General features: G+C 38.8%; 1 protein-coding gene across 1 annotated transcript in view; it reads left to right on the top strand.

The window, feature by feature from the left end:
• Window positions 1–24,280, top strand: part of gpc6a (glypican 6a) — a 160,391-nt gene that overhangs the window by 80,269 nt on the left and 55,842 nt on the right. The window contains exon 4 of the mRNA XM_078283252.1: window positions 13,922–14,087. Coding sequence (XP_078139378.1) covers window positions 13,922–14,087 — 166 coding nt within the window. The remainder of the gene's footprint in view (window positions 1–13,921; window positions 14,088–24,280) is intronic.

Genomic DNA, 24,280 nt, shown 5'->3' with positions numbered 1-24,280 from the left:
CCTGTAGCTTATGATTTGCCTTTGAAAATAGTAACTGCTTTTCTAGGTTATACAGATAGTTATTTTGCAACAATTATTTTTATTGATTACTTATACTGTAGGTTGGAACAGTAAAACTGACTATTTCAATCTGGGTTGGCATGCTAAACTCCCAAAATCAAAATCTTTCGGCTGCGATCAGAGATAGTTTATATAAAAGTGAAGACTTTCTCTGGCATCAGGTTTAAAAATATTGTCAGAGTTTAGAAATTATATAATTCCTTTTTATCATCTTTTTTGGCTTAAAGCTCACTGTCCCTTTAAGTGGAGCAGGGGGGAGACAAATTGTAGGAACAGGAAAGAGAAAAAAACAGAAAGAGACAAAGAGAGAGAGCGCAAAAAATAAATGTGATGTGTTCAATTTGAGAAAGACCTTTAATCATTCTTGTGTTGGAGGCTGAAACCCCTATTTGTGAACAACTCCCTGTGTTTAGCGCTCGCCTGTGTGGCAGAGACAGATCACAGAGGTCGATAGATCATTGAAATAACTGAGTTCACTATACAATAGTAGAACCTAGGAATGGAACAAAATACAAATGTTTGTTATATCACAACATAAAAATATCACCATGTGAATCTTGTTTTGCTTTGTGATATCAGCTTGCAATTATCTGATGCCCAAATGGATAAACTTACAAGCCGTCTCCATTGTATCTCAGCTGTTCACACCAAAACTGAGAGAAGTTACACCAGCCAATCTAGCTAAACTTCTCAGCTGACATACCCAAACAAATTTCTGACTTACCAATTCAGAATATCACTTATTATTCATAGAAAGACCAATTCAAAGTAACCAAGTCATGCAAACTAATATTGTTTCAGCTGTAATACAGACACAGACTGAAGCAACTTTGTTGGGGCTAATGTTTACATTTAGACAGCAACGTAATTTCAGTTTCTTACCAATTACTGTTGCATTACTGTCTCCGGTGTTTCAGTAAAAACGGAGCATTTCCATATAGGGGTGTATTGTTTATTTTGTGATTTTGTTAATCATGTAAGCTGCTTCCTCAGGATATTATATATTTTTTTAATAAGGGCAGTAATATTTTGCATGTATGTAAATGCAGTCAGTATTCGGTAAACACTTATTGATAATATTTGAGTGAAGCGTTAGTGAGTTCCCTTTTTAATGGTCTTTTGAGAATGCATATTGCAGAAAGGGCTAAAATTATATGGCAGCCAAACATAATTTGAAGGGGAATAACTGCTTTCTGAAACTGCTCTATTGTATTTACACAGAAGAAAATGGTATATGTCACTGAACGTTCCTGAACTGGTCTGCCTAGTTAAAAGAGTCATTTTAATGGTGTTTGTTTTTTAGGAAATAATCCCTAAACACTTAAATTCATAATGAACCACAAGGCTTTCTCTTTATTTAGAGATACCACTGCATTGTCAACTTTTATTACTATTGTGGCTCAAATTGAACCATGAGCTTGATGTATCATCACTCCCCATGTGGGATTTCTTATTTACACTCTAACTTAATATTCTAGATCCATTCTCTCAAAATAAGAAAAAAGACATTTTAAAATGTATAGCCTGAAGATAAATGTCCCTGCTATATTCACAAAATGATATGGGGAAGCACCCTGCATCACAATAGTATGCACATACTGCGGCTATATTGAGGGCTTCCAACTGTACGCTGCTGCTGTATATCATCTCTAAAGAGTCAGTCATTCTAAATTGTTTATCAGTGTCTTTTAGTCTAGCACTGAGCTAGCTTTCCAAGAGTCCTTAGTGGCATAGGCATTTTAGATTGGAGTGTTAAAATGAGCCCCTCTATACATCTGTCCTAGGCCTAAGAGGCACCCTCAGTCTGGATCAAATCCCTTAGTCCCCGCTTCCTCATCAATTATGAAGCGGAGCCAGGAAACACTGTGGCATCGCTGAAGGCTGTCAGGCCAGTGAACAACCATAGAACTGGAGGTGAAAAGTTGCTTGACATGACAAATCACCTTGACCTAAGAATCACCCTCAGCACTTTCTGCTTTCAGGGATAAAAAGCCATTTGCATCCTTCCACAGTCTAAAGGCCAGTGTCCACCAGACGCATTTTGGATTTAGATGTGCGCGTGCCGGAGCTGACATTTTATTCAGTGGTGCCGTGTCCACTGGGTCGCTCTTTCCCCGTCTATTTTTGCCGACCTGTCTGTGTCTGTGAAGCATGGAAATACATTATTTTGACGTGTGTATCTATCTAGACACAATAAAGACACAGAAAATCAATATATTATATGATCTCTATTATTTATTGCGCCAAAATTTCAGTTTTCCCGATTGAAACCAACGATTGAATGTTGACAACCTTTTTCCTCAAGTTGCTCTGTAGCCTAGTTTGTTGTCTGTTTTATCAGCTCTGTGGCTATAAATGCATGTGTAAAACTAACCTCTTTATTGTGCCAGGAGTTCAGTTTCCTGATTGAAGCCGCACTGACTGAAACGCAAAAAAAACTGAGATGGGAGACACATTCAAATATTAAACGTAAACATGCTTTCCGGTTGATGCATGGCTCATCCATAAGTGAAGTAAAGTAAAATAATGAAGAAAAACCAGCAAAAGTCCGGCTGTCGCTGCTCTGCTGCATCCACACAGTAAACGCTGGTGATGGACGTTACATCCGCGACCCCAACGTCACGTGACGACCGCAAAGCTGGGATGACGGAGGCAGTGGACAAACAGAACAGACCACTTTTTCACTCTGTAGTGTGTATTTACTTAATGTTGGCACTATATCTTAAGAAATCTGTGCCTTGCTGTTATCAGTCGGTTAGCAATTTGTGTTATATTAGCAGATTACTCACGGTCAAACTTGTGGTCTGTTGCGAGGTGTGTTTCTTGTCATTATATGCCTGGCCCGTTGCCTTATAACCGCTTATTGTCACATAAACTACAAGTATTTAAAATGGTATCTAGAGTCATTTAAAGAGTAATTCTCACGCTCCTGTACACACCTGTGTTTTTTTTAGTTTAGTCTCATTCCGTAAACCATCATGAGGGTAGAAAATGTAGCAACTACAACTAAGATATTTTCTTGCTATTGAATTAAGCTCTAACATTACTGGCAATACTATAATCATTGTTATTATGGTACATTCCTGTATATTGATGCACAATTCCTGCTTGAGCACTGTTGGACGACAGCGGCAGGGAATGTATTTTGGAGTGATGCAGTCATGCAATTTTATGACTGTATATTGTATTTGGATACACTAATACTCAAGGCTCCCAGTCAGCAAAATTATAGACATACAGCTATCTTCTTGTGAAAACTGAATAAGTTGAAAGAGTAAATAAATGCTTGGAGCATTTCAGTAATAATTTATGGCTAATTATGGGAGTTGATGGATACAGATATTAAATGTATTCACGTGTGCGGTTTTGTGATGTTTAGAATGAGAAAAATATATGCTGCTGTGTATGCAACATTATATAAGTCTAAGAAAAAAAATCATGTTTCTGTTACTTTCTATACAAAGCTTTTTAGTCCTAAATTTATGTGAAGTGTAACATATATGGCCCCAGGAGAGTGGTTCTAACTAGCCACTTCTCTAGATCAAATAACCAAATCAGCCTTGTGATGCACAGGAGCCCTGGTTGTAAAATTACAAATGTGTCTTTTAGTTAAAATGGCTGGTTTCGACCATCTGTCCGTTCAATTTCCCATGCTCCTTTAACAGTACAGGATGATGTCCTGACGATGATGAGCCATGCATAATTACTGCTCACACACAGCTCTGTACGCAATGAAGTCAGAATAGCAAAGATATCATTCCATAAAATGGGATTGCACTTGACTTGCACTGAACAGTTTCCTGGACCTCTATCCTGGATTAAGAACAGAATCTCTCTGGATTACAGTTTATGATGACCATTAAGAGTTTTATCCTGTGGGTCCAACCTCATAAGACCTGCTCAGAGAAGATTGCAGGGATTTGGACCTTTTGAACGGTTTAAAGTTCAGGCATTTAGAGCACTTATCACTCACTCTGCATAAGCATGGGGAGCTGGCCTAGTGCTCGGCGCATACTTAGTCACGATGATGGGAGGAAGTAGGGTATTTTGTACTGAGGGATTTGTTTTTCCCGATGGCTTATACTGTCATGCTGATCTTATTATACACTCATTCCCTACCACGAACTGTCAGATAGTTTAACATTAAGCTCCAAGGCAGTGTCTAATCTTTACACAACATTTACCTTAGATTAATGCTCTGCCAGATTCCAAAGTCTTTGCTGACATGTGGGAAACGTCAGGGTGAGTTCTTTCTTTCTTCACTTTCCATAGTTTTTTCTTTGGTTTTCTTTAGCTGTGTGTGCTCTCTGCAGTTTTTGAGTTTGTGCTGGAACTCGGCTCAACATATATCACTATTCAACCGTTAATTCACCCACTATCATAGAATACCAACCAGTGTTTCCCTCACACTGCCGGGGCAAAACAGCGTAGTGCATTCAACACTGAATATCGGATGCTCGGACAAACGTGCAGTTACAAGGCATTACTCAACATTTACAGCAAACAAATGCAGTTAAAGTGATGATAGCATCTGTATCTATACAGCTAACCAGAGCACTACTTGTGTTTGTTTGTTTTCTTAATCAGGGCTACAACCAGCTAGAAAGAAGGTTAGCTGGTCTGGTGGCACAGAAAACTGGTTGGCAAGCTTAGCTAGCTAGTTCTGTTGAATTAATATCTTGCTACAAAACTGAATTACACTGAAGCCGTAAACCAAGCTAGATAAATTACATGTCTGCTGGGCCCCAGGGTGCCCCAACACTCCCTTAACAACACTGCCTGTTGTTACTTTTTGAGATGTTTATTGCATTATAGAGTTTTGACAATGGCTTCCATCTTAAAGTAATAAAAACAGTACAAAAACAGTGAAAAACTGTTCCAGTTATTCAAGAAACACCCAGACAAAAGGTACATTTAATCTGGGAAATACAGTGTACTTTGGTTTAGCTCCAGATCTTGTGGAGGAAACTGTTGCACGTCCAGATACTAGACGACGGTCACTGGACAGCAGATTCCGCTCTGAGCAAATTAAGTGACCTTCTGCAAGAGAAAGTATGGTCCTCCCATGTTGCTCAGCTGAGGCCCAAGTGTACAGATGCACCTGACAAGCATACTCTGCGTCTCTCTCTCTGTCTCTCTCTAACGAACTCACAGCTCACACAGCTTGCTGGGGATAAGGCCTCAGCCACAGTGCTGTGACGGCAGATGGCAACTGGCTCAAAGAGGTTGGCACGTCATTGGGAAATGTGCTGCACCAAAGATGTCCTTTTTAATTAAAAGATTTTGATCTGTGGTGAATTGCAGAATGTTGGAAAGAATGAGGGACAGCATGTGGTCTGAAATATAAGGACATGATATGAAAGGATAATAAAGAAAGAAATGTACACTCTTCTAGACAGTATATGCTCTATCCGTTTTCAACTGAAGACTTAAAGGGATAAAGACTTGGTAGGCCTTGACTTGATCCTGAGTGGGAGGACATTTAGAGCTAAATACAAATGGATGCAGGTGAGCAAAATTTCCATCACATTGCTGCACGTTCAGGGCATCCTGTCATGATCTAGAAGGATCCTTTATTAATCTCTCTCTCTCTCTCTCTCTCTCTCTCTCTCTCTCTAATCCAACACTTAATAAATATCTGGATCAGATCTTCTGATTCTCCCGTATACGATCACATCTTCAGACTGAATCTCTGCACCTTGATTTAAAACATATGGAACCACATCTTTATTTAACAAGCACTCAGGGCAGGTTGTCAACACCAATGTTGTGACATTTGTCCAGGGGTTTCTGGTAGCCACAAGAGACCTGTCTGCGTCTGACATTCACACTGGGCTTTGGACCTTCAGGGTCAGATGGACACAGAGGCAAGTGCTGCGCTTTAATCCAGGCGGCACTAGGGCAGTGGAAAGGGTTGAGGCAGATGGATAACAACATACTGTATGCAGGTCTTGTATCCACCAGAGATGGTGCAAGGCTGCGCTCAATCATAGAGTAGATTGGTCTCGGCTTTTAACATGTTTGCGCCTGTCTTGGTAAATTACAGAAACAGTTCCAACTGCTGCTATACACATGCCACATAACATGGTACATGTCAGGATAAATCAATGGGCAATCCCATGCCCCACCAAAAACAGACACTTTAGCTGACTAGTGCGGGTCACAAGGGCCCGCCAAGTACCACTGTGCTGTTTCACGGAGGCGCAGTGGCTCACATGTGGATTCAATTCGCATTCTCCTGTCAGTTTCAGACGTTCACCGAGTTGACAGCAACTGATTTTAGTCCAGTCTCTCTGGGATTGTCTTTGGCTCTGTCTACATTTAAAATGCTGAGTAGATGGAGAGTCTTAAGTTCACACAAAAGCACAGAAAGGAAAGGTGATCAGGGAAATTACAAAGCACTGCAGACCACAATGTGGTCTCCAGAGGACAATATACATCTTAAATTTGTCCATTTGCATAGCTTAACCATATTCACAGATAACTTGGCACTTCAGCGGCTCCTCTGGTAGTTAGCATTAGCGTTAGCATCTGTTAACACTACTGTTAGCAGACCAGTGTTATATCCAGCACACCACTGCTCAGAATCAGCTGTTCCAGAGTGTCTCATGTTGGTTTTGCTGGAGTTTGGAAAGGCCAACTCCACCACTAATAGCAATTAAAAGTAAGTGTTTTACCACAGAAAAGTTATCACTTTAAACTCATTTGTGAATTGGCAAGTTCGCAGTTTACGATTTAAATATACTATCTGTGAAGCTCCATCTATTTGTGTGGATACTTTTGCGACTGTTTTGAGACCTCAGACTTGTCTCAGTCTTATACCTCTATTGATTTGGTCTTGTCTTGGATGTTAATAGATGTTGACTTGACTTTTCCTTGCCTATCTAAAATAAAAAAAATCAATAATCAATCATTTTATTGATGTTTGTTTTGTTTGTTTTTTCCTAGCACTACAACTAATTTAAGGGACAAACTTCTATGAATTGATTAGTCAATTCTTATATGCATTGATTAGTTGAAAGTGGGTAGTAGATACTGGATTTGCAGATAGATCTACATCTCTATTCATCCTTTCTGAATTTGGAAAGAAATGTACCCAGTTTATTGCCTGTTTTGGTCTTGAATAGGATTCCATTTGCTCTAGTCATTGACTTGGTCTCGATCCTGTTTGGACCTGGTCTTGCCTCAAACTCGACTGGACCTGGTTTTGAATTGACTTGGACTCGACTAAGGTGGTGTGGACTATTAGTATAGTACTGTAAAGATCATTTTTATTTTTTATGTTTTTTAACCTCAGCTAATGGCCATTTGATAACCCCAATGACAGACCCACCCCCTTTCCTCTAACAATCCAAGCCAGGTTTCCATGTAGGCGCTAATTATATCAGGTCCTTTGTATTGGTAAAAACGTTAATTACCGTTCAGTAAGTTAGCTGAGGCCAGGCAGCCAACCACCCACCCACACTAGGCAAGGCAAGGCAAGTTTATTATTATAACACATTTCATACACAAAGGCAGTTCAAAGTGCTTTACATAAATAAAAAGACATAGTTAAAAGACAGTGCAAGAAGATAAAGAAAGATAAAGAAAAGTGAAAGTGCATTAAAATCACTTTTAAAAGAAAATATAAAAGATACAAAAATAAATAAACACTACTAAGGGATCACAGCTTTACCTGCTTTTGGAGGAGTAACATACCCTTTATTTTTGAAAATCCTATTTCTTTAACTTAAATAAAACATCAAGAATTAGGCAAAGAAATCGATGGCATGGCTGACTATTTCCCTCTTCACAAAGTTGCTGGAGGGATTTTGTTCAGGTTGCCCCTAGCAGCAGATGGTAGTCTGATTTGCACAGTGACAGATCACTCATATTGCCATTGACACTAATGGCTGTGGAATTGAGTGGGGACACTGGGGCAGCAATGTAGTCTTACATCCATGTCCAATCAGTGTGAAGCAACACATCCTGTCACAATAATTATGACAGAACTATTGAGAACAATTTTTTGGCCACCGTCTCACTGTCCCACTAGTGCTCCCCTTGATTGGCCTTGGTGCCTTACAAAGTCATTGTCATTTCTCACAACTTCATTACTTGGTGGCACAAAGCAATTTCCATCGTCTGTGCTCTTCCCACTCTGCTGCCCCTAAAGGGAGCTCACACCATATGTGCATGACAACACCCTGTCGGATAGACAAGGTGATTCTTTTCATGAGTGCCTTTTCAAGTTATGTTTTATTATATTAGTGAGTCTCGTCATTTTTGTAATAATGATTCCTATTGTCTCTAATGACACTCCAAAGTGATCTGGGATCTCTCCGATCGCAGATAGCGAATTCATGTGAGTCTGATGGCTGACGACTGTGGCATTTATGGAATGAAGTTAGAAATGGCCTTGCTTTATTATTGCTTAGGCTCATTGCATTTTTAATCCTCAATAAAGTTAATGCTCACATCGGCAGTCTGGCTGCACAGCTGACTGCATCTTTAAGCTGCTCTTTTGAAGCAGCAGGCTAATGAGCAGGCCACTGTTTATGCCTCAACCCCACTCTCTTCTGTCTACTTCCCACTCAGTCATTTTCTTTAGAGCATTTCTTCGCCAAACACACACACACACACACACACACACACACACACACACACACACACACACACACATACGCACCATGCAGTATTATCACAGCACTTAAACACCAGATGAGTAGATTAGTGTGTTAATCTCATCCTGAATCTGCGACATCTCACTCCCCAGTCCCTCAGATTGCTGTGAAATACTCCATGCACTCTGCTGTAAATAAGTGCTAACAAGATTATCAGATTACCCTCCATCCAGGGCATCCAGCTACTGCTGGGCACAGTAACTGCAATAATGTAAAAACCCCTGTAAGATAATTGTGTTAGAAGGCCCTATTTTAACTCAACTTTTTCAAAGTCTGTCAAAGCTCGGGGGCATCTTAAAACAGATTTCCTATTTGCACTATGAAATATATTTCTTTGGTAGCCATGAAAAAAAAGTGCCTCTCAATATAAAGAGTATAGTTTGAATGGGTCTAATGTTCAGTAATTTCATCCATTTTTTTTAGTTTTTTTTTACATGTTTCTTGAATAGATTCTCTAGAAACTAGGCCAAGTTTAATTGAATTGGCAGAAGAGAGATTAATCCCAAAACATTTTCAATTATATATGCTCATGAATATACAGTATACTTTCCTTTAACAAGTTGGGCGAAAAAGTATGACGGTATGCAAGTAATAAAAATGACAATTGCAGTGGTAGTGGGATGCCTATGTTGACTACATGATCATTTTTATTTCCCTCACCCTTCACATCAAGCCATTTCGCTAGTAAAAGTGAGTTATTATCAAGAGGCTGACAATGACAATTTTATCAGTTGGCCCTGGGCATTCTTGGCTTCTGTCTAACAAATGGTTTACTTGGAAGTATCGATATATAGAGTTATACAGTATTAATAAACTTTTGGTATCACTTTACAGGAATTCTATATTATAAAATTCATAATTTATGCACAAGTGCTTCTTAACAGCTACGTTGCACAATCATGGATAGTGATTTTCTGACTGATCCTTTCTCTTTTTCTTTCCCTTTCTCTTAAATTTGGTTCCTCTGTAATACTAATGGCATTTAAATCATAGCAGTCAACAGTGAATTTCAGCCAGCAAATTCAAAAACGTTAATCCTGGTAGTTATCCTGGCAAGCTATCCTCGCAATTACCATTTCTTTTTTTTTGAATGTGGTATAAACTGAAGTTTTTGTCAAGTGGTGCCACATGTCGCCCCTCACACCTAACTCCTCCTCCTACCTCACAGCAGTCCCACCCCCCGCTGTCACTACTGTTACTAATTTTAGCAACTTTTCAGATCAACAACTTTATTTCTCAAAAGCAACTACAGTGACAAAAATAGCAGACCCGTTTTCGGACCACTGGGGAAAAGAATGGTACTATGTTGACTCCTAAAGCATTTGGTGACAAATTGGCACAGCTGATGCCAATGCACATACATTTGCACTAATGGCTTGTCTTATGCAGAGATCTGATCACAGTGCTTCCTATACAGCACTGAGAGTGAGCAGAGAGCAGGAGGGCCTTTCTACACACAGGCTTTCTCTGTCCAGTCCAGTCTGTTTCCATTCTCTGTAAGACCAGCTATAACTGAGGGTTTTATTGCTGATCCCAAACTTGGCACAAACACACAGGCATTGCTATGTTTTCTGATTAAACTCAACACATAGTTGTGCTGCAGTCATTGTAGTTTTCAAGGTTAGCCATGTCTTGGCCGCTGGTGGCAGCCTGAACTGAAAGCAAGTGAAATGAAGATGGAAAATCATCCAGTTGCCCACTGCTGTGTTCAAAGCTCAGTGGGAGAGGGGTTGATCTCTCCATAAGGAGTTTGATTAAAAAACAATCTATTACCGAGTACAATTAATTAAACTTGGCAGGGCAGCAGGTCTATTGCCATAACAAACTTCCTTTACTGATAATTACATATCTGGGCTGCCAAAGATAAAAATGGAGTTTTTGAAAGTGTTCACAAATGTTTGCAAATGTTAACTTCAGTGTAGATTGTAGTTTACAACCTTACAAACATTCTCTGAAATAATATAAAAATCTCCATTTCAAAATTACAGTTCTAGTAAAGTTCTATTCTCCCTCCAATTTTCTTTAAATATTTTAGAAGATATGTTAAAACTGATTGTCGTTTGCACTCCAATTAGTTCATCACTGTTTTCAAGAGTTTATTGGATGTATAACTTCAATTTATAATGGAATCATTATTGATGTTCATTGCAGCTTTTAAATAGTTTTCAAAGCAATTAAAAACATTTTACATTTTACATACAACATTTTCCGTTGTGTGTGATAATATTCAAGGCGCATCACATAGTAGCATCACGGTACATTTGCTCTCTGCAAACCAACAGTACAGAGCGCAGAGCTCCAAGAGCCCTGCAGATTGGCTTAGGTGGCTCGTTTTGTGCGGACTTTACAATCGGATAGAGGACGGAGAGATGATTACATCGTCAAATTAAAAGTCCCCCAGAATACTAGAGGGTCGTTCAATGGCAAGATGTAGCAGTATGATATGAAAACGGCCTCTGAGTGCGATTCAGGTTTGATTTTTTTGTACTCCCACCAAAATATCTGTTCAATAGGTCTGTTCGATATTAGGCAATGTGAAATTAATCAGACCAATACAATGTAACAACCTAACGAACTCAGACTTTATAAGGGCTATTATAATATGGAAACGCCCTTAGTTACAACTGTGCTACCACAGCACTTCGGTATTAACTCACTCGAATCATGCTCATCCCCCCTCTCCAACTTTCCTGTCTAGCCCATGCCCACTTATGGTTTAATCTGAATATAAATGCCACTTAATTATTTTAAGGGAAGAGACTGTTTTGAGTGAGAAAAATATAGGTTATGAAAGCATGTAATTCAACTACTGTACCTTTTTCTTACTTCATTTTAAAGAATTTAGCAAATTACTGTACTGTAATTTTATTGTTTTTGAATTCAATATGCAATATTGAAGCACATTAATGAGGATTCCTAAATCTATGTGATGTTAATTATGATGTGGAAGCTGCAGATTGGCAAAAGTGATATTGAAAATTTTCCATACAAGGCTAATATTTCTCTTTTTTATGTAGCAAAAGGGGGAATGTAATGAACACAATGTAATGAAAATCGAAGGAAATCTTAGTGAAGCTATAAAGTAAGGCAGTAACTTAGAGAATTTCCACGCTTTACTTGAGAAGTCGCTCGATTAATAATAACACCACACAACCCCTCCACATAAGTGGTTTCCAAGCATGTCCTCTGTGATATATGTTCAATTAAATTAATCTGGTTTGCTGAAATCTCCAATTTGTAAACCACATTCCCAGACCGATTGAAACAATTTGCTACAACACATACTAGTGAATGACATGGAACGATGGAATTGACAGCTTTGCAACCTAGTTTAATGCCCCTCTTACAAGACATCACTTGATATCACTGGCAGATTGCAAATGTCAAAGACGCCTCATTTGATCCCTGTTGCTCCATGCTGAGCTGCAGTGGAAGGAACTATTCTAATAACTTGCATCTCTTTGTCTACCCACCCACTATATTTCTCTTTCTCTCTCCCTATCTCTCTCCCTCTCTCTGTCTCTCTCCCTCTCTCTCTATCTCTCTATCTCTCTCACTCACTCACTCATTCATTCACACACATACACACACACACACACACAGACCTGCACGCACACACACACACACACACACACAAACACACACACACACAGGTGGTCTGGTCATCATACCATTGAAAATCAAAGAGGAACTGCAGTGTTAAAAACAGACTAGATAGAAGGCTGAAGCTGAATGTAGTGTCACAGCACAGCTTCCCATGTTGCCATGGTGCTACAGAAGTGCACTGATGTTTTTCTTTTTCAAGCAGTATAAAAGAGTTCTCTCTCTCTCTCCCTTTTATTTTGTATTTATATCACTAGACCTTGCACTCTCTGTCTCCCTATTCTTTTTATCCGTATGTCTATCTATCTATCTATCTATCTAGCTATCTATCTATCTGTTTATATGATACAACGAAAAAAAGTCTCTAATCTAGAACCTCTGACTCCCAAACTAACTGCAATGTGTAGTATATGACAAAATTCTAACAATATTAATGAAACTCATGCCTATTAATAATACATTCTTATAAATTATGAACACCATAATATATCTCTCCAATGTGTACTTGCGGTTCTCTTTTGAATTATTTGACAGATAAAATATTTGAGCAAATTCAAATTGGCCCTGACAACCAAAATGCTAAAACAGAAATTAAATAACATGAAAAGACAAAACATTCTCTTAAAATAGAAACTAAACTAAATAGCTAACCCTCTCTGGATACCAACTCAAATTAACATACATTTAAATCAAAGAGAATAGAAAATCAATTATAAACTAATGCAAAATGCAAAAGTAATCACTATTTTGCTCTGATGGCTCCATTTCCAACGTTGTCTTACTCTTTAAGAAAGCCTCTAAAATCGTATTCAATTCATTGATTTAACTGTCCGTTCAAATCAGAGTTCTTTGATGAGTAGATCATTTTGTTTGGTTTGCTTCTTGTGCCACAGGCCACCCTATTATATGCAGGGCATGACTCTGACTCTGCTGTTGTATGGTCCTTCTCATGACTACCACTGACCTATCTGCCAAACTTCCCATAGCAGTCTCTAGAGTGTGTGCTGGACAAAATCTAAAGTCAGGCATGAATACAGAGGCTGACAGGCCAATTATCAGATGTACCCTTCGTTCTGCATCCCCACCTCTGAAGGGAAGCAGATGTGAGAATCCTGTCGCTTTCACTCAAGCCAGCACAATGACATGGCCCAACAACAAAAGACACAGCCTTCAGAAAGAATCAGGATGGACAGAGTTGTAAACCTCATCCTGTCATACCATTTTATCTGGTGGGCTTTCACGTTGCAAGCTTCAGGAGATGTGATGTAGTGTGGAGATGTTTGTCAGAAGTCGAAAAAGCTTCTGACTTTTCCAGCCGAAGTTTGAAATGGGAACTGAATTCTTTACCATTGCTCTGTGATGCTACATCTACATTGAATGTGTTGTACAATGTTTGCTGTGGAAAACTCTGTTGTGTACAATATGAAAATGTCTCAAGAGGGCACTTGTGGCATGCAACACTACTGTATTTTATCACAACTTCTCTCTCCAAGTTACATTAGGAATCTTATAGCTTTGCCATCATGAAATTGCTGCTTAATGAACTGGATGAGACAAGTCTTGACGTAACTGAAGAATCTCTCTTTGCTCCATAGGTGAATGTAGTTCCAGCATGTATCAGAGCCTTGACCAAGATGCTGTACTGTCCATACTGTCGTGGCATGCCGGGGCTGAAACCCTGCCACAACTACTGTCATAACGTTATGAGGGGCTGTCTAGCCAACCAGGCAGACCTAGACGCTGAATGGAACCTCTTCATTGGTAAGAAAAAGAAAAAAATACTAAATTCTCACTGAAATTGAGTGCCCTTGCATCTGTTCCTCGCTTTCCCTTTGTCTTCTTTGTTAGGTGTGTGTGTGCATAGGCGTGTCTGTCCTTTGTCTGTCTGTCTGTGTGCACACTTGAGTTCTGACTTCTGAGTCTGCATGTTACTTTTCCAAGGCGGTGTCTTTGAATAGTCTCTGTGGGAATACAGTAGGATGTGCTATGTTAGATTCAGCTTTAAAGGATTTCCAGAGACAAAACTGAAATCTTATTTGTGCAACCATTCCCTTTTTTTCTGTCTGAAATGTTGTTTGCTATCGCTGGAACCCTGGCATAGAGCTTAAAGCTCTGGTCCCTGCTGTTTGGGATTGATAAAGGAGAGCAGATCCTAGGCAAACACATTTTCTATAGTGTTTCCAGCTGAGCTTGGTGAGTAATATAGCACTTCAGTTAGGCCTTAAGTAGCTGGCTGCTGTAAGCCCTCCTGTTAAATGGATACCAAGGAGGCACATAGAGCATTCCCTCTGGATCTTTTGTAGGCCAATGCTTTATTTGTTATGTACCCCAATCCCACCCTCCCACCCCCACCGACAGATAAAAAAAAAATAGGCCGATGTTTTTTTAAGAGACATCCCTGAAGATTGTGTGTCAGGCGAGCTGCACTTCTGAGCTGGTGGCTGTTCTGTGACAGGCCTGTCGTTCGAGGAATCATCAGATGACGTGCTGCTGAAGTCTCAGATCAACACAGGCCCCCGTGCACTGAGTGAGATGTCTCACAGCTTTATGACATGTGTTAAAAAGTTTGTGTCTTGTTCAGTTGTGAGGAGGCAAATCTATTGCCGCAAAGGGACGTTGTACTTGACAGTAATGGGAAAAACTGTTGTTGCCATGGAATGATAAATCTGGTTAGACAAAGACACCCTTGAGGTATAGAGAAAGTGGATTTTTAATTTTGCACTAGTTTTCTTTCTAGTGTTGTTGGTATTGTAATTAGAAATGTGGAACCCTGGGGATGTTTATTTTCACAATGAAAGATTCATTTTTTGATGTCTACTGACATTTTGTATTCATTATCTGTTGCTAAAGAATTTCGATTTGCTTACCATGCAGCTTGCAAGAAATATTGATTTGCCTTTTAGAGACAACTTCTAAATGTATCACAGGTCAGTTCTCACCACTGGAGCACATCTTTAAATTATAGAAATTTATGGATTGGCCCCATACACAGTCTCTCATTGACTTTCTCCCAAATCATCATTTATTAGAGAAGGTTACATCAGACTTTGTAAAGGTGCAGCCCTCATTTTGTAAGAGCACTCAATGACATTTACCTGTAGACTTTGCTCATGCTTAAATGTCACTATCAATAGCATTGATTGGCAAGACCACAGGAGAAAGGAGATTCAAGGCCCTTTATCTAGTTTTTAACTAGAGTCTGTATGAATCAGGGTCACTGAGGTAAAACCTTTTATTCCCTGTCTTTGCCCTGCTTTTATTAAACAAAAAACAGAATACCAAACAGCCAAGTCAGTTCTGGTCCCTCCTAGTGGACACTGAAAACAGATGATTTTTCTTCTTCTGGTGTACAACTTTCAGGTTTGCAACTTTGAGCGAGTTTTATTTTCCTCCACAATGAAATCGGGGGAGGGACTATGGATCGGCCATGGTCCGTCCGTCCATCACGCAGAATATCTCGGACACCATTGATCGGACTTTGGGGAATGATGCGTGTCATTGCTCCATTACAGCATTTTCAAAATTACACAATACATAAACACAGTTTGACAAAACTTGGGGAAATAACGCATCTCACCGCTGCATTGCAGCATTCAAAATTACACTGATTGGCCAAAGGGGAACTACAATTATGGCTCAAAACGAAGTGAAATATTTGTTGCTGATTGGCCAAGTCAAGGACATCATTCGTGGGGGTATTTTTGAATCTTTGCACAAAGTGCAGTCAAAGGCGCAGAGCGTGGCGACTAATGTTTGGTAATTTCATGGCCAGCGATGCACCTGCAGAGTAGTTAGAGTCAGAGTGGGATTACAAGGAATACGTGAAAAAGGTGTGGCAGGGCCTGGCGTCATCATGACCAATCAAATCATCTCTTCTCCTTCCCTATTAAATGCTGTGCGCTCTGCGCCACGGTGCTGACAATATAGTGATGGAGAGAACAGTCCGGAGTAGTTCCACCACCAAAGCTTCTCTCAAGAGAAAACTGATGTCCTTGTGCAGGAGGTGCAGAATCGCCACAAGCGAATATACAGCACCTTAAATTAAATTAGATTGGGAGGAGAAAACACATTTGCTTAGTGTGCTGCTCTGGTGGTACGAGAACTGTCGCCCAGTGTAGGAAACAGTTCAATGATATTAGGTGAAGAGCCAAACAGAAGGTGCCAGTGAACCGCAGAGACAGTTTGGCTATGTGAGGAGGCATCCAGCCAGTCCCTGACATCTATGATGCATACGCCTCCATAATGTATATAGTTAGAATGAAGGGGATTTATATCAAAGTCAAATTGGCCAACATATGATCCACAAAATGGTTGGTAAGCTTTTGCATAGGATCTGTTCATGTGCGAATCACTTGGTAAAGCCACAAAAATAGCACAGAACACAGTTGCGCCTTGAGCTTTTAAACTGGTCTGAGCAGGCGGGCGGCGCAAGCGCAAATCCTTGATCCTTGACGCTAAAATTGTACTGTGCTGCTGGATCGATACTGACACACCCCCTACTGCACCTCCTACTTCGGCGCAGTCAAGTTCACGCCGAGTCACCAAAATACCAAATGGGCACCCAACCAAAATGCCAATTTGCCGGCGCAAAGCCCCATCATGCATCATCACGAAACTAGAGCCCTGAATGTTGTATGCACTACCTACCTCTTGTGCCTCTAACAAAGTATAATACAGGGAGTTGTTGAACAGAAACCATGAATATTTTGAGAAAGACAGATTAGACATTGGTTGTCTTTTTTCTGAAACTGTGCTGAATCCTGCAATCTGGCTAGTTAACATTCTTTCATAGTCAGGTGATTTATAGGCTAATTGGTAGCAACAGAATCAGCAGTGTCAAATTAGGTAAACTTTTGTAATTGTATGTAATTGTTTGGAATGGAAGCAGTAATCTAAAGTGTTAGCTTTCACTTAAAGAGAATCATTTATCATAATGATCAACATGATAGGAGGAGCAGAGAGCTAATTACAACATAATATTTGCAATATTGAGTGTGTGTGTGTGTGTGTGTGTACACGCGCCAGGTGACTCCCATCATACTGTGGCTACATGAATGCAATTGAATTATAGCACCAAAATGAAGACAGATCCAAAATTGTACTTGCAAATAATGCTGCTGTTGTCAATGACATTTGACATTTAATCTTAAATCTGTTCTTAACAGTAACATTCAGATTTTTGAGAAGTTTAACTGTTATACTCCATATAATACTCATCTTCTTTCTCTGTCTCATCCTATTGTGCACAATCTTGAATAATTATGTGAACAATTTTAACAAGCTGAAATTCTACCTTCTTACAGAACTGGCAGAATTCTGTTTGTCTCAAAACAGCAAGAGTTGTGTTAGAGTATTAGTCTTACATTCCCTATCCCTATTACATAGTGTCTATTAAAATGTATAAGAGAGAATAGATGGATAAAAATAGAAAACATTTTGAGCTGTAGGCATGGATCTAGTCAAGTCCAATTTACTAATAAAACACATTTAAAAACAACAGGAGTTGATCAAAGTTCTGCACAAACCTATTAGATAATATAAAATCACACTAAACATAGAACATCAACACAACCAGAAAAAAACACAAGACATACATATAACCAGGCAAATCAAAAGGACTTAAAAGCTAGAGAATAAAAGCGTGCAATCTAATTAATTGCTGTATCCTGTCTGCATGATAACCACACATAACATTAAGCTGTTTAGATATTAGGATGTCAAGACAAGTCACACAGTGGCTTTTTTACTAGTGTTACTGGAGAGAATGGAATAAATATGTCACTGATCACAAGGATTGGTTACTGCAAGCTGCGTAGCATCGAAACAAACATGACCTTAGTGAATACTTTGATGCAGCCTATATATCAGTAAGCAGAACACGAGGGAGAAATTATTAGAGCGTGCATAACATACATTTCAAAGTTATTGCTACAGTACAGTAGTTTACAATTTGTAAAGGCTGCAGTTACGGCTTCATGACGTGTGCCAACCTGCAAATGGAAGACACTGTCAGTGAACAATGAGCATGAACTTGGTGAAGGACGTGATTTACTTGCTTTACCTGTACTGATTGTTTCTGGCATCCTGATTCTCAAGCCATTGTGTGTTTATGCGTGTGTGTGTGTGTATGACAGACAGAGAGAGAGATAGTGCGAGAGAGAGAAAGAGAGAGAGAAAGAGAGAGAGCAAGACAGAGAGAGAGAGAGAATTCATGGTTTGGCCAATGAATGACACCAGACCATCAGTCACCTGCCAGCATGACAAATTCACCCAGCTCCGTATCATGACAGACACATCATTATCATTTTTCTTGTCAGCACCTTGTTAAAATACCCTCGGAAGAAAAAAAAAAGAGAGAGAGAGAGAGAGAGTAGGATTTATGTTATTATTCACTGCCCTACTGTACCACCTCCTCAGTGTTTTAGACTCACACCATGATCAAAGCCATTCTTGACAGGCACGTGACATCAGTATACAGGCAAAGCATGAAAGATATTTAAAAATTTGTGTTTAATAATATTAGAAAATTTGCGTTTGAAATTATAAATTCAGCAATTACTTACCCTGTGCGCGCAAAATTAATGGCAACCCAAAACCACAATTCCCTGTATAATATTCATGGATTTAATGTTAAGTAATGATCTTTTTCTATCTTCCAGTGTGACGCAATTTGCAAATTACTTTGTATTCCCTTATTGCATACTCTTCTCAGCTGTGCCTATTTACATATTATTCCTACTAATTAAGATTTAGGCTTGTGCTGTCCTCTGTTGAGTCCTTTGACACCACAGTGTAAGCGATCCACATTGATTTTATTTGCTCATTTCTTTTTAATTGCATGGATTGTGTCCCAGTGTAACTGGACCTCCCCACAACCACCCAGTTTGTGAGAATTCAAGCCAATATTATTTCTGTCCTCTAAGAAGGACTCCTTGTGAGATGATAAAAAAGAACACCTTGCCAGTGCTTTACTCCAAATGATATAATAGATAGCTTGGCAGGAACCAGTCATAGAATGGAGAGACAAGCAGTGCAGTATCTACAGCACAGTGTAGCCTTCGAAGTCTACTCTGCCATAAAAGAAACCATGAAAAGAAAATCCTTCCCCATTAGCATTTTATGAGATCTATGGTGTCACCCAACATTCATGTGCTTTTAACAGAGTTATTCAGTTATCTTATCCAGACTCCTCCTGAAGTACCACAGGAAAATATTGCATCTTTAAGGTAAATCTGAGACCTTTAACAGACACACACACACACACACAGGCGCACACAGGCGCACACACTGACTCTGTAAGCGTATCGAGCATGATGGTCTCAGTGACAGACATGACAGGTACAAACAAGCTAGCGGGTTTCTGCCTGCCTGTCAAACAGCTGAAGGCAGGATGAGTCACTTAGCCCGATAGGAAGGATCTCCATATCCTCAGCATCATCACCAACCAGTCTCTCTTCTTTCTAATTGCTACTGGCTGTGCAGGAGAAAGTGCTGCTTTTACTATGAACGTGGGAAGAATGCTTGCCTAGCTAACGTTTTACGTAACAGCAACATAACCTGTTTGGACCTTTTGATATTTTAATGTCTTACGAGCTAACATGTTGTGGCTATATTCTATGGTAGTAATTTTATTAACCTCCACTCCCCATTTCAGATTTACCAACTCACCATGTTGTAGTTGCGTGTTCTGATTGTAAATATCTAATGTTACCAGTCAAATTATCATCCGGTGACAGGCTAGTTGTTCAGATTAACTGTAAATTATGAAGAAACCCAATGAGAGGATAAACATTTTCTATAATTAATAATTTACTGGTATGTTCTTGATTCACTAATCACCTACTGTAGATGAAGATATAGACCAAGATAATTCTAATCTCCCAATTGAAAATGTTTAACTGGGAAATTTACCCAGTCTTTATATTATAGTCATTTTTTGTTTATTCTTCTAGTGTGTAATTTGTGTGATCATAATAAAAGAAAAAGGACAGAGTTTTCAAAGTTTAATTTTTAAGTAATTCAAAGTCCCAAACTGAAAATAGAGACAACCAATACAACCAATGCTATGTTCCAAAATGTTCTGTATACACCCCAAAAAATTTTTTTTCAAAAGTGATAAATTTTATGCTTTTGTTTTGAAGGCAAAATTGCCGAATTCCGGTCTTATCCTCTCTGACGATGCTGAACGCAGCTGCTGACTGTGTTCTTGGAGGCGAGTACATGACCAGCTGTTCAGTAATTGTTATGGAAATGATTCTCGTTAGGTAAAACCTTGTGGCTTTAGACTAGTTAACATTGTCAACAGCTGTTAGCTGCAATGCTAGTTACATATAAAAAAAATAAAAACAAAATCCACTAGACTTAAAATTAAGAGTTGAAGATGTTTCACCACTTATCCGAGAGGCTTCATCGGATTTTGATCGGATTTTGTTTTACATTTTTATTTCGACATCTTACTATCTGGATGACTGAAATGAAGCTACACAGACATTACTAGTTACATAGTTACAGTTACATGTCAATGCATGATTCTACAACAGTTGATTCATGTTGTTTTGATATTAAATACAATCGTAACCCTGGTTGCTATCTGTAGTAATCCATTGGCCAAGAGAGTTGCCATATAGCAGTAAGTGCAGCGGTGTGGCTTTGCTGGCACTGACTGACTGAAGGACTCCATCACACACACGAGTGAGGGACACTGTAAGTCTTTTGTTACACATAATGTATATATTGTAAGCTTTACTATTGCAATATTATACAACAGTTAGTTCCGGTCAAGTAATTTGATTGGACAAGAGGCATTCCATGAGTGCTGATACAGTATAACAGCACTGGGACTTTTTACTATAGGTATCACTCTGCTTCACATGTGTTCTAATATAACCTTGATTAGGCTGCGTTCACACATAGGCTGTGATTATCTACCGAATCACAGCCGTGCTTATATATAGTACAACAGCACTCCCTCTCGTGTAATATTGCTTAAGTATTTACATTACAGTTATAGACTTTCCTATCCCAAACAATACTTGGACAGTAGTTTATTATGGTGTTATCGATGATTAAATTTGAATGATTAACAATTTGTGGTCCAATGCATGGACTAGCAACTTACTATGTTACTAAGTTACGTTGTAGCAATGGATCCTGGAATTTATATTTTCCGGTTGTCACAGTGTAAGTTGTTACGTCACTGTGACGAATCTCTGGTTGTCTGGTTACATTGTCACATTGTGGTGACTCAGTTCGGTTAACTGGGTGCTCAGCTCTTGTCTCTCTCACTCTATATGTTTAAATTCAAAGTGGCTTGTAGGCAGACAGCTGTGCGTCATTACACCTTTAAGCTGCACAGGAGACAAAAATTTCACAGCGGTTTCGATTGTTGGATCGGGCCAGCGTTGACTCAAATGTGAAAAAGAAAACAGTTCTACTCCAGAGTAGTTAAAGATAGAGCACACACACGTCTAGAATGAAGCCAAATCAGAGATCAAGTTTCTTCAGGAAGTTCAGTCCCCTTGCTGCTTATCTATTGACCCTGAAGTAACCTTAATGCAATGACACTTTGATTCCCCTTTCATTGGCTTACATGCTATCTTTATGATTATGCAAATTTACAGTACATTGTCTTGAGATTTACAGCAGATCTTATTAATTTAGGAGGTTTGATACCAGATAGCAACATATTAATAACAAGTTGCAAATATGATAGCAATGGTTAAAAGTGTTGTGAAGATAATAAGTATTTCAAAAAGAATAATGCATACAGATGAGAATAGGTAAAAAACAAACAAACAAACAAAAGTGAAAGTAGACAAAAACAAGACTAGGTGTCCCTAGTGATGGCTGAGCCGTCCGGGCCAAGCCTCCAGGCAGGTGCACTTTAAAATGTTTAACATCAGGGCAATGACATCAACGTATGGTGCTGTGCCTACATCTCAGCCCAAAAATAAATGTATGTATGTAGGCTATGTATGTTAGAACACTTTTTAATTGTGAATGTTTGAAGGCTCTTAAGAAGGGTTGGATTCAATTGCCACCTCCCATATAAGTCCTTATATTTGACTATATTTTGATGTTACTATAGATCAGAAGAAAAGAGTATCTGAAAAAACTATTTATGGTCTGACTATTGCATTTTATAATGTTGTTAAGTTCATAATGCATGTTCATCCAGAGACAAAAACACCAAATACTTTGGGAACCCTGATATAGAGGGGTTTTTTTTTGGGTGCATTTTCTTATATTTCATCTAATAAAGGTGAAAATACTCTCACATTAAAGCTGACAGTTTGCACTGTAAGATCAATGTCATTGGGTAGTTTGACATCTAAAGTAGTAATATAGAGCCAAAAAATGTAACACTGTCAAAATACTTTTAGAGTTCACTGTATAAACCGTGGTGTTAAATGTGATCATAAGAACAGTTTGTGTTTCAAAAGGTTGTCTTCAGTCCACAGGCAAATGTCTCTGGTCCGTCCTTCAAAATTCAGTCAAACCAATACCTAGTTTTATTGCAATGCTTTCTTATTTGAAGTTGATGTAGATGGAAGAGCAATTTGTAAACATAAAAATGCACATCTTGTAGATGGTTGACCTTTGTTACATAAAAAAAAAAAAAACAGTTCTGTTAAAATATGTTTCCACCAGTATTGTTACAGAGAAAATAACATTTAATGAGATGAAACTATTCCATACGTGGGCTTGCTGAGTTTCTTCCAAAGGCAGTGAGTTTGTGAGGATAAATACATTTAAATCTTTTAGAATTCCATTAGAGAGTTGAGCAGATGCACATGGCACTAAAACACATAAATTGACATATCAGACAGATTTTTTTTTTTTTACATCTTTGTTGTCTCCAAAAATAGTGTTTTTCTCTCCTCACAAAAAGGCAGCTTTCACAGTCATGTAGCATTACAGGCTTTCTCCACTGGCTCTTTTCTCATGTTGTCAATCTTGTTATTTCAAGGCGACTATATTTCCAAACAATATGAAACCAGCATTCCAATTAGTAAGTGTCCACTCTTCTCTAACAGCCTAATCCTCTCCCAGTACAAAATGTTATTTCAAATGAAGTCATCCTCTTCACTCTCGTGCCACTGCTGTGCTTTGACTTAATTGGCTCCTTTTTTTTTTAGTTTGAGGGATTTTTACGTCTCTTATGAATTATGGTGATCCTCCGTCAGGCAAAAACTACTTTCTATTACCCTCCCTGAAGGCTTGAAACAGCAAACAAACAAATGATGATCCCCGAGACCAAGGAGTTGCCACAATTGATTAAAATGAAAAAAATAGTAATGGAATATCAACCTGCCAGGGACTGCTGTCATAATCTGGAGTAGTGGTTATGTCATTGTTTTACTATTTGTCTATGTTTATGTGCTTTTGCCTGTGTTTATGTGTTTATGTGCCTATGTGTTCATGTATGTTTTCTCTTAATGTTTTTTATATGTTTTTCAACCTGCCAGGGACTGCAGATGAAAACTAGCCTGTACGGCTAAATCTGGCACTTTTACATGATGGACTTAAGTGCTCATGTTAATTAATGTGCATTGTCCCTTCTTAAATAAATAAACAAACAAACAAACAAACAAAGATGTATTCATCAATGCTCAAAGAGTAACTTTTAGCACATTATATTGTCACAGGACATATGAATACATAAAAGATCAGTGAGTGGGTTGCAATAACAAACCTGTGATGAGCTGTAATTGCTGGAGAAATCCTTTTTTAAAACTTATAAATAACCACATATCATCTAAGCTACGCTATAACAGAGAGGATTCATTACCTATCATATACCGCATCATCTTTCATAGCACAATGTTTATGACCAATATAATATATGGCACACATAATTATGGCACAAGGGATAGTAACATCTTATCCTGTGTATTGATAAATATTCCATAATAAATACATTCCCAAGTTTTTGATGACTGAAATTATTGCCC

The sequence above is a fragment of the Centroberyx gerrardi genome, chromosome 1 (assembly GCF_048128805.1).
Source record: "Centroberyx gerrardi isolate f3 chromosome 1, fCenGer3.hap1.cur.20231027, whole genome shotgun sequence".
In the NCBI taxonomy this organism is placed as follows: domain Eukaryota; kingdom Metazoa; phylum Chordata; class Actinopteri; order Beryciformes; family Berycidae; genus Centroberyx; species Centroberyx gerrardi.
The sequence above is the reverse complement of the archived record's forward strand: the minus strand, read 5'-3'. Positions and strand labels throughout refer to the sequence as shown.